This window comes from Papaver somniferum, chromosome 3, assembly GCF_003573695.1.
Source record: "Papaver somniferum cultivar HN1 chromosome 3, ASM357369v1, whole genome shotgun sequence".
Classification (NCBI taxonomy): Eukaryota; Viridiplantae; Streptophyta; class Magnoliopsida; order Ranunculales; family Papaveraceae; genus Papaver; species Papaver somniferum.
Window position 1 is genome coordinate 71,922,707 of NC_039360.1, and position 12,445 is coordinate 71,935,151.

At 36.3% G+C, this 12,445-nt stretch overlaps 1 protein-coding gene across 1 annotated transcript; it reads right to left on the reverse strand.

Annotated features, from left to right (window-relative positions):
- Positions 1–622: 622 nt before the first annotated feature.
- On the reverse strand, positions 623–12,190 carry LOC113359584. Its single transcript, XM_026603194.1, has 4 exons — positions 11,161–12,190; positions 10,651–10,910; positions 10,280–10,554; positions 623–845 (listed from the first exon to the last, which is right to left on the reverse strand). The coding sequence occupies exons 1-4, from the start codon at positions 12,188–12,190 to the stop codon at positions 623–625; spliced, it is 1,788 nt and encodes a 595-aa protein (XP_026458979.1).
- Positions 12,191–12,445: the final 255 nt, after the last annotated feature.

The window sequence follows — 12,445 nt, forward strand, 5'->3', positions numbered from 1 at the left end:
TCCACGACTTTGTTAGGGATGTACTTCCTGACATTTGTTATAAGGCTGGGATACATGCAAGAAATGAGGTAGTCTTTGGTTTTCTATCTGATAACGATACTTCCTTGAGGCCTGCGGACATTCTTGTTTACGGTTGGGAGAATGGTCAAGATGTTTGTTTCAACGTTACCGGTGTTTCGCCATTCACTGGTGGAGGAGTTCGTACTTTTATACCTGGTCAAGCCATCTCCAGTGCTATTATGCGGAAACGCAACAAATATCTTGACAAGTGTTCCCTCCACGGCTATAGTTTTGGGATTTTGGGCTTCTCGACTTTGGGTGAATTGGGTGAAGAAACTATTACTTTCCTGAAAAGGTTAAAGAATTTATCACAAACTATGATGTCTGAAAAGGTTAAAGAATTGTATCACAAACCACGATGTAAATCATAAGATAGGCGGTGCACTTTTCCATAGATTAGGACTTCCTATCCAAAAGGGTGTTGGCGCCCATCTTGTTGCCAGGCTACCCGCCAACTTAGTTGTAAACTCGAGAATGATTATCTAACAAAAAATATATCGAACAATATTAAACATTAAGAAAACCCTAAAGAAACAACTAAACCCTCGAGGAATTTCAAGATTCAAGTAGGGTAACAGAAATCAAGAGATGGTGAATATCCATCAAAGTTCCTCCAAGCAATAATACCTAATGCAAATACCATAATAAGAATTGCACCCCAACCCATCAAAGCCATACATTTGGCTGCGTCGCTATTCCATTCACCAACAACTTGGCCTTTCTCCTCTTTTGTTACTCGCTCCACCATTCCATTCTTCTCCACAGATGACAAAGAAGAAGAAAAACTGTCCGATAACGAAGAAAAATTATCACCATCACAATCCAAGGATGAATGTGATGAGAACAAACGTTTTTTTACTCAGGGACGGACCCAGGAACTAGTGTTGGGCAGGGCTAAATATATGAAAAAAAAAATATTTTTGTTCAACAAGATAATCAAAGTTGTACAAAAGAAATTATAAAGCAGTACCTTTTTATTGATGCATATGTCGCTTGTGTAGTTGCAGGAAATCCTACATTACACCCCTCATGTGATTTCATTGTTGATCAACTCATTTTTAGGTTTATATTCTTAATTCTATTGATTAATTTTTGAATGTTCTTACAAGAAAGATAAAGAAGTCAAGAATGATCTCTACTATGAACTTTCTCTCTCATATTTACTTGTTTCTTACTCAAAAAAAAAGATCTCCCTCTCTTTACAACTCGAATGACTATTTATAAGGAAATACATAGTGGGTGACAGCTAATCTGTCCTTTATTTTCGGATATGGTTTGCGACATTCTCGCAACCTTACAAATGTTAATTTCGCAAACTCTCTAATTTTCGCAGAACTATCATATCTTTCTCGTGTTCTTAGCTGACGTCATTTATTTTATCCTTTATGGAGTTGTTTTGCGACGCTTAAGTGTTGTGTCATTGATAATTTCGCTGAAATATTATTGTTGCGAGATTCTGATCCTACATCTTGCCTCTTCTCATATCTTTTCTGCGAAGTAGAGAATGATGTGAGAAATGCCACAACTGCTTATCTTTTCATATTCTGTATTTATCACACGTACTCTCTCTTCCATTTATTACTTCACACGTCTTCTGTAACCGCTACTTCTTTATATACTCTTCTTACGCCCTTTTTCCACTTTTCTTTTCACTTTCTCTTCTATTTTTATTCTCTCATCTCTGCAACTCTGTTATTCTTCTGCAAATTCTGCTGCTGTAATTTTTTCTTCCTTCAATCCTTTTACTTTCCATACATTCCCATACTCTATATTCAAACATGGCTCCAAGTGGTCATAGATATGAGAAGAATCTACAAGATGTCCAAAAAGATCTTTCTAATAAAGGTCTTACACTCTCCCCCATTGCTGGTGTGAATGCCAAATCAATTCTTTATGTCAAGCTTTTCTCCAATCAAAATTGTGATGATCAATCAATCATAATTTCGCTAGGTCAAATTCTCGCATGACTCCCTATTCCTCTTTATAACCCAGACATTCCTTTATTTTATGAAATTCTCGCTCATCCAGGATTTTCGCGAGCCATTTTCCAACTAAGTGGGGACTGCATCCGTCTGATGCTAGAGTTCGCTAATCGTGGTGCTGGTAGAGGATCTCTTTACTCCAAAGAACTTAGGGATCCAAAATTCGCAGACCTAGAGATAGTTGCTGAGAAATATACAGTGGCAAATTTCTTTGAAAACTACGAACTTATCCCCATGAAGAAAGAGAATACTCGTTGGGGTATTCGATTAAGAAGAAAAGATAACATTGATGAAGCCAAAATTCTTATGCAAGATATTGATTGGCATTCTGGTAAAAAAACAACTCCTACCGAATCCAAAGATGACAAATGGTGTGTGTTTCCTTTAATGCTAAAGGGTCCTTACATTGCTGGATCAAACGTTCTTCCTGCGAATCTCGTTGCATATCAACCTTGGGTTTTCTCATGGCCCGAGAAGGAGAAAGAGGTATACTTAATACTTCTCCCCTTTAACTCATTTTATACTTCTTTATTGATTTTTACTATTCTGTTCGCTAACTCTTGCGATATTCCGCAGATCCAAAAACTAAAAGATAGTTATAACAGGACTGGGAAATCTAGTACTCTGTTAGCTCTTCGCTCATACACAGATGAGGTAAGAAATTTTCTCTTATGATTTTAAATAGTACCGTTACTTCCATGCTTCTATTTCTTATTTCTATCTGTGTGTGAAGATTATTGCTGAAGTAGAAGAATCTTTTGATGCTGCGAAGATTGATGATAAAGGTAAAGATACTCTTCGCAAGGAAAAATCAACTGGTCCTCCTCCAAAGAAAAGAAAGTTCGTTCTTCTCCCTTCAAATGTTCCTCCTCAAAATTCTGAAAGTGATAAGGGTGATGAGATAACGATGATCTTGCTGCAACTGAAGATTCTCCACCTGAATCTTCTATGGCTAAGCTTTCTGGCCTCTTTTCTGATTCTCTACAAGGAATGGGATAGCCAATTCGCAATACCTGCAAAGCTCTCGCTACCCTTTGTGATGTCCCTTTACTGATGGTGATAGCTCTCTTCGTGGAGTTTCTAGATCAGTGACTCCCGACTTCTTGCATTCTCTCAATAGTCTGGTATACTTTTATCTTTTACTTCTTCATTGTTATAACTCAAAATCTCTTTCTATATTAATATTTTTTATATTTTTTCGCAGGCTGGAAAAGCTTCTTTTGCTGTTGCCTCAGATCTAGAGAGAAGACGCGAAAATCTTGAAAAGAAGAATCTTCAATTTCGCAAAAAATGAAGAATTGGAAGCTGAAGTTAAAGGTCTTCGCGAGAAAATAGACAATTAGAAATTGATTCTTCCTCGTATAAGAAAAAATTTCTAGTCTTCAACAAGCTAATAATCAGCTTTACGGTATGTTACTTTTCTCTTTTCTCTTTATTCATTCATCCTGTTGTTTTATCTTATTTAAATGATCCTTTTTGCAGACATTTATGGTCTTTCTGATGAAGCTACCCTTCTTCGCTCATTTCCTAATGCCTTGGATAATGATACCCTTCTTGAACGTCTTAACAATTCCTTAAATAGCTTCTCAAATGATAGAATTTCATCTCTTTCTCTAAATGAACTTAGATCGAAATTTCGCCTCTTAGAAATTGATCATAGATCCAGTTTAGGCTTAGCCAACAGATTTAAGCGTCTCCTTATTGATTCCAAAGAGAAAACCAATGAGTTAAGAACCAAAATTAGCGGTCTCATAGATGATAAGGATCGTATCTCTGATCAAGGTGCCAAGGCTTTGGCGAAATTCCAAGAGGCTCTCCTTGAATTTCAACTTGAACGAGATGAAGTTAACCGCAAGAATATTGAACTCTGCGAAAGGGAAAATCAAATTCGTTCTCGTCTTCTCATAAGTAGTGAAGATGAATTTGTCTGGGTTGCAAAAATTTTAGATGATGCTAGAAAATATTTAGGCGTAAATGTTAGTCTCCAAGTTGAACATACATCCTTGATTAGAGATATGATTTCTGACAGAGAAGGTTATTAATTGCTCTTCTTTACTAATCTTTTCCTTCTTATGAATTTTCACCTAGTTAATAATTGATTTTATTTTGTTCGCAGATTCTGAAAATAAATATCGTGAAAAGATTGAAGAACTTGAAGCTGAAAAGGAGGAACTCGCAAAAAATCTTTCTTCTCGCAACGACAAGTATTCTAGATTAAAGAATCAAATCAAGATCATCATTGCGAATTTTAAGAATGACGCTATGCATTTTCGCAATAAAACCATCCAAATGGTTTGTGACGATCATAATATCCCACATTCTGATTATCCTTGTCTTTTAGAAGAAATTCCACAGAATACTCCTAGTTTGATTATCTCTGATAGCGAAGCTGACGATGAAGAATCTGATAGTGATGGAAGTTCTAATGGTGATGAAGATTCTGACGCAGATGAAGAAGGAAACAAGTCTGAAGAAGATAATGAAGGATTATCCAAAAAATAGTCTTTACTTCTTTCTTTGATTCTTTGTAATACTTGTACATTTATTTCTTCTTTCTGTATATTAGTGTTTCTTTCATTTTGACCTGCGTAAATTAAAACAATTCTTCTTTGCAATACAGTTAATCAATATAATCATTAATTCTTGAATTTTTGGGTAAATTTCTCATATGGAGACAAATAACATTTTCTAATTTCATACATTCCCATACTTGCCCCTGTTATTTGAATCCAAATGAGAGATTTCATAAAAAATTTCTTATTGTATAATTTCGCAACCTTTTGCGAAATGAATTTTGTTTCTTTTCAAAATCTCATTCATGTGTGGTCTTATTTTTCCTTCCTAATTAAAGGTCTTGTTATGCCACCTCTTGTCACTGCGACAAAATCGCAGGACGTCCTTGCATTTTCATGCAAAAACCCATTGATCTTGCCTTAACTTTTTCTTTTGTATTATGGCCTCTTCAGGAATGTTGCGACAATATGACAGGCCTAAATATTCTTGCGAAAATAAAGCCCCATGACATTGCCGTCCTGCGACGAAATCGCAGGACGTCTTCGCACTTTCATGCGAAAACCCATTGATCTGGTCTTATATTTTTCTTTTGTATTATTGCCTCTTCAGGATTGTTGCACAAATATGACAAGCCTTAATATCCTTGCGAATAAAAGCCTTATGACATTTGCATCTTAAGACACTTATCAGCTCCCTAATGGAGGGTGCCGCCCTTATCTCCCCCTGGTTGCCCCTTCAAGGAGGTGTACTTCTACCATACAAGGTTAGATCCTCCCATCCAGTCTTAACAACAACCAGTTATTTTCGCAGCCTCTTATCCCTTTTACCTATAAGGCTTATGGTTACGAGACTGCACCCTAAGTGGGGTTTTCTTCAGGCCGAGTGCAGTATGAGCCAAGACTTGTCAAGAATGGCAAGGACACTTCAAACGCCCCCGACACTCTTGAATCAACCGTGTACCTCGGTTCCTTGATCAGATCTGCACTCCTTGGGAGAGTCCTTATTACCTTAGTCGCCCAACCTAGGTAATATGCTTAAGTTGAGAATCCAAGGTGCCTCTCCCGGATGGGATTCATTGACCCCAAATCTCCATGACTCAGGTTCCAGTGGCGGTGTAGCCTTTCCTTGAGTCATGCAATAGGTACCCCCTTATATGACGTACTTTAGGTATTACATTTGCCTCTTGCGAAATTGTATTCACGAACTAGGGTGTACGCCATAAAGGTTCGCCTCTTTCTCTTTTGTCATTCTTCTCTGATTATTTTCTGTAAAATTCATTATCTCTGCAAGAGTCTCGCAAATCATTATATTGTATCCGAATTTCGCAATCTCAATTTTGTTGTTCAATCAAATGTATTTTTGAGAATTTTACTTATTGCGAGATTATCACAACAACTTAATCATTCATACATTTCTTGTTTTTATTACCTTTGCCATCCTCTGCTTCTTTATTATTTTCTGCTACTGCTTCCTTGGTAGTGGTATGTTCATCCTTTTTATTCTGAGCTAGCATTAATTTCGCAACATCTCTTCTCCTTTCTTTTCGATTGTATCCACCATCAACCTCTCACTTCTTTGAACATCTTTGATTTTGTGTCGCCAGTTTTCCTTCTTGTTTGCTCTTCCTTCGCAAGATTCTATCTCAGTTTCGTAACATCTCTTTCCTTCAACCCAATCTCCTTTTATGATTCCTACACCATTGGGGTGAGGGAATTTGATGCATTGGTGGAAAGTTGAAGATACACCAAGAATCCCATGTAGCCAAGGTCGACCGATTAATGCATTGTAGGGTGATTCTACATCAACGACACATAATGAGATTTCAGAAGATATTCCCTTCAATGGAATTTGCATAGTAACCTCCCCTTTAGGCTTGTTAGCAGTACCATTAAAACCATATATCTTATATGTTGATGGTATAAGATCATCATCTCTTCCACCCATGGTTTTATAAGTATGATAAAATAAGATGTTCACAGAGCTTCCAGTATCGACTAAAATTCTAATGATTGTCCATGAATCTTCAGCTTCATCATCCTCATCTTCTTTCGGTTTTGGATTAATTTCTACTTTTATTACCAATGGATTGTCATGCACCTCTTCTCCTTCGGGAATTTCTTCTGCGGTAAAAGAAATGATCTGTTTCTGCCATTCCTCTAATCGCAAGATTTTCGCAATATTCATAATTTATCTTCCATTATTATCTCTTGCGAACACTTTACTCAAAATATTATCATGAAAATCTTCAATTGTCTTATATGAATGTACGATAGAGTGACAGAATAGATTTTTTGCTTTTTTACCAACTTCTATGAAGAATGTTTCTTTCTTTTTCATCGTATTCACTTTGTGATGTTCTGGTGGTGGTGGTAATGGTTGAGGTTGCGGATGCTCTACCAAAAAGTCGTTTAGTTTTCCTTGATCTATCATTCTCAAAATAATTCTCTTTACATTTCTGCAATCGTTTGTGGTATGTCCATGAAAATTATGATAAGAACAAAATTCATGACTTCTGTGATTTGGAGGTGGTTCCGTTCCCATATTTCATGGTGTTGGTATATTTTCCATCAAGATTATAGCTTCCCATATCTTATCCACACTTGCATTTAGAGGTGGCATATTGATTTCTTCCCATACTACCTTGTGACCTCCTTGTCCTATATTAAAGTTTGGTCTTTGACCTCCATAAGTTTATTGCGGTTGATCGAGTCTTTGAATCTTGTTATTTCCTCCACGACTATAGAAATTTCTTTATCTTTCATACTCTTCTTGATCTCGACTCCCCATAGCTACCAACTTCTGCTGATTGTTACATGTCACCTTTTCTTGTTGTACTTGCGAAGTATTCGCCACTGTGTTTATCAGCTTGGGTAATAAGCTTGCATTCGCTGCTTGTGAGATGGTGTTCGCAACTGGATATGATTCCATTTCATTTTGTCTTTCCTCTAAAGAAATGTATTCTTCTTGAAGTTCTCGCAATTCAGTCATTGTAATCGTATTCTTGACTCTGAAAATTTGGACATACAACAGGTTTGTTGCAAACATAGCATTGATAAATGAAAATATGAGATATCTCTCATCTACACGGCCAGCCATTTCGCTACACATAGTTCTCCATATTTTAGTCAAATGTTTCAAACTTTCGCCAACCCTTTGCTTTAATCCAAACACATCTTCTATACCAGGTCGTGAGGAATTGTTACTTATATATGCCCCAAAAAATGTAGTCTGCAAATGATTAAATGAAGTTATTGTATTCTTTGGCAAACCTTCAAACCATTTTAACGCTTCTACTATTAAGCTGGATGCGAAATATTTGCACAATACCGCATCATGATTTTCCCATTGTAACATGCACCTCACATAAGCTTTAATGTGTTGAATTGCACAAGTTGTTCCATCGAAAATGCTGGTTAATGCAGGCAAATTGCATTTCGGTGGTATTCCTCCTAATTGTACTTCCCTTGTAAATGGAGTTTTCGCAGCTTCTTATATTGCTTCATCCAATTGTCTTCTACCTACTTCTCCTCTATTATTTAGCATTCCCCTCATTTCTTCTAATTCTTTCAAGATTTTTTTATTTACTCCTGAATCTTGACCCATTGGTCTCTTTAATTTTTCTTCTCTTCTTCTGCGTTCACGTCTATCTTCTCTTGCGAAATTTTGTATCTCTTCTTCATTATCCTCATCTCTCCTTCTTCTGCGATTCTCTTCCTCATCCCTATCTTGAATTCGCAAATGATGACATCGTTCATTTTACCCTCCATAATTTTGTTCATTTCTTATCAATTCAATTCGCTGTCTTTCAGCCATTCTCTTTACTCTATCATACTCTTCATTGAGATTATCGTTATTCCGATTTTGTACACGCTTTCTTTCCCGATTGTCATGATTGTTTTGGCGAATTTTCTCCTGAAACTCTTGTTCTTCCATTTCCGCTCTCAATCTTTCACGTTCGCAGATTAAACGTGCTTGTTCAGCATTATGTCTTTCAATTTCTTCTTCAATCGTCTGTTGATTTCTTTAAGTTTCTCTCACATGTAAAATTCTTCTTCCTTCCTCTTGATTTCCTTCGCCATCTTGGTTATTTTGTCTCTGATTTTGCCCGTTCTCTTGATTTCCGCCAATTTTCCCATCATCAAAAGTTTCATTTTGTGGAATGTAACGATCATCAATTCTTTCTTTATTTTCGCGATATTCTTCATTAGGATTTGACATTTCTTCTTGAATATTGTTTCCATCATTGATCGCGGGTGAATTTTGCCTCATTTCTCTTCTAGTCGATCTGGAATATGATTTTGTAATACTTATCGATCTTCTATTCTGCAATCTGATATTCTCCATCCTTAATTCGTGATTTTGTCTTGTTAAATTCGCACGTTCTTCTGCCTCAGCTCTTCTTTCTTCATGTATTCTTCGTCTCAATGTTTCTAACGCTCCAATTTCCTCACCTCTATGAATTATTCCTTCATCTGCTTCTTGATTTCTCTCTTCCTGTCTGTAATTTCTATTTTGTTGCTCTTCTTCTATTTCTTCTGCTGAATTTGATCGCCAAGTGTGTATGCTCACTCTGTCATAATCTGTATTCCTCTCTTAAACTAGTGTTTGTTGAATTGGCGATTGAATTAGATTTTCTCTATTATTTCTCATTCTAGTAGATTCTCCCATTTCACTTCTTTCTCTTCCAGCAATTCTTTTGCTTCTTCTAATAGTAGTCGGTTGTTCGGATGTATTTCTTCTTCTAGCCATTTCTTCAATGCTAACAGTATTTCAAGAAATTATGAAAAATTCTTAATCAATTACTTTAAATTTTCACAAATCTCAATATCAATCTTTAGCTTTTTCTAGAATAATCTTCAATTAGTCCCTGTTTCTAGCGCCATTATGTAGTTGCAGGAAATCCTACACTACACCCCTCATGTGATTTCATTGTTGATCAACTCATTTTTAGGTTTATATTCTTAATTTTATTGATTAATTTTTGAATGTTCTTACAAGAAAGATAAAGAAGTCAAGAATGATCTCTGCTCTGAACTTTCTCTCTCCTATTTACTTGTTTCTTACTCAAAAAAAAAAAGATCTCCCCCTCTTTACAACTCGAATGACTATTTATAAGGAAATACATAGTGGATGACAGCTAATCTGTCCTTTATTTTCGGATATGGTTTGCGACATTCTCGCAATCTTACAAATGTTAATTTCGCAAACTCTCTAATTTTCGCAGAACTATCATATCTTTCTCGTGTTCTTAGCTGACGTCATTTATTTTATCCTTTCTGGAGTTGTTTTGCGACGCTTAAGTGCTGTGTCATTGATAACTTCGCCGAAACATTATTGTTGCGAGATTCTGATCCTACATCTTGTCCAACAACCAAATCCCGATCATTTCCTAAGTTTTATAACAATCGGTGGACTATATATCATCTCACCTGCAAGGCTACAACATAAATCCCCAAAAACCTTACAATATTCACCAAGTGGTTAGCTCCATAAAATTAACAAAAACCTTTAAAAACCAAGACCCCTTCACTTTATAGCAAAAAGTTATATCCCATTAATATTTCATAAGCGTTTAAGTACAAAAAGTTACATATTTTTTAACAAAAAAGTTGTTATACATTAGGATTTGTAAGTGGCTAAGTACAAGTATAACATTTGATCCAGCGATCTATATATATGCATAATTAGATTTAACAAAATATATGCAACCCGTACATGCATACTAACTGAATTGGACCTTTCGTGGTCTTAATGAAGCAAAGTCATCTATGATAGACTCACATGACACTTTTTCAACAATTTCTCTTTCAACATGGACTAGCATACAATCTCCAAGAAACTCGTTACCCATCTTGTTACGAGGTACCGTTTTCACAATATTCATACATGAAAATACCCTTTCTGCACTAGTTGTTGAAACAGAAATAGTCGAGACAAGGCGAATTAATCTATCTATCAAATCATAGGAGCCATTTGACTTACCAGTTTCAACCAATCGCTGACATAATTCAACCATAATAGTCATGATTCCAAAATCGGGATTGTCGACAACGTCTAACTTGTAATGTTGTAGTTGGCTTCTTAAAACACATACCTCTTGCCCCGTGAGATCTTCAGGGTAAAACCTTTCTGCAAGACTGCAAAGGAAATCAATGTCAAAAGCTTTATAATTTTCATTTGGACTGAAAGCTGAAAAAAACACAAGTAGCTCCATTGATTCCTCTGTGAATCGATTGCTTAGCTCCATTAGGTGAAAATCAATGACAATGTTAAATATATCAACGCGGTAATGATGTTCAATAGTAATATGGTCTTTCTGCTGACAAGAACGACTCGTACCCATCATATATTGATCTGAAATTTCAGGAAGGATAATGTCATGTTCATCACAAAAACTTTTAATAGTTCCAAAAAAAAATAACCCAATTTTTGTCTCTCAATTCTTGAAGAAGCACTTTTGTGGACTTGACCAGCTTCATGGTATTAATAATGTCTTGTGTTTTCTTTTGCAGATCTTGACATAGCACTTCTGTTATCCCCATAACACTTCCCACTAAGTGTAAGATAAAAACAAACTCAAAAGACCTAATTGCAAGATAAGCACCTTTCGCCATCCCCCTTATCTTAATGGTGTTTCCGTCTTTCATAACATTTTGAAGGACTATGCAAGCTGGATTATACATACGGATCAAACTGAATACAGAACCAAAATATGAGCTCCAACGAGTATCTCCTGCCCGTTTCAAAGTACGAGTTTGATTGGCTCCTGAACCAGTCTCAAGTTCACCATCAGCTAATTTTGTGGCTACCTCTAATACTGCTGCAGATTTCAATTGACTGTGACGCTTAGGAGAAGCCCCAACAAGCTTGACAATAACCTTTAACTTATCAAAAAACAGATAAACATCTTGCTCATCTGTAGCTGCTTCTACTAATGCTAGTTGTAACCTGTGAGCAAAGTAATGGACATAATAAGCATATGGACAATCTCTAAGAAACAATGTCTGCAACCCATTCCATGCTCCTCTCATATTACTAGCACCATCATACCCATGGCCCCAAATATTTTCTACTAAAAGACCATGTGAAGCAAGAGCTTCGGAAATCTCTCTCTTTAAAGTTAATGTCGTGGTGTCCTCAACACTTCTGACTGCAAAAAGCGGCTCTCTAATGCAACCATTAGTATCAACAGACCTCAAAACAATAGCCATTTTCTCTTGAACTGATGAATCTTGTGCTTCATCTACAAGAATACAACATTTAGCATCTCGGATTTCTGCACGAATAGTATCCTTTACCTTGTGAGCGAGAATATGTAGAATTTCCTTTTGAATCTTCGGTGAAGTATACACTGCATTTCCAGGTGAATTTCCTAAGACAACTTCAGCAATCTTGTCATTCAATATGGCTGCATACTTCATCAAACCAATAAACTTACCACGATTTGTTGACTCTAATGACTCATCGTTACCTCTAAAAGGACATGCATGAAGACCAAGAACTCTAACTGTCTCGATTGCTACCTTTATTCGTAGCCTGTTCTTTGCTATAAGCTCCTTACTTTGTTTACGAAAAATTCTATCAATATGGCGAGATGGCCTCCGAAGATTTTCACAAGCTTCCACAGCTACCATGTGATAAGATTTGATATGTCCAATTGTTGAACAAATGAACATGTAGATGCAGGACGCTTAGGTGGATTAGTTTCAAAAATAAAGCACGGGAAGCAATACGCTTTTTTCTTTTCGATAGAGTACTCTAGCCATGAATGTTCTCTGACCCAACTATATTGAAAATAACGATCTTGTCTTTCATCCCAAGTAGGAGGATATTTGGATAGTCTGGGTTTGAAAGGTCCATGTTTTAAATAAGCTCGTCGTACATCATCA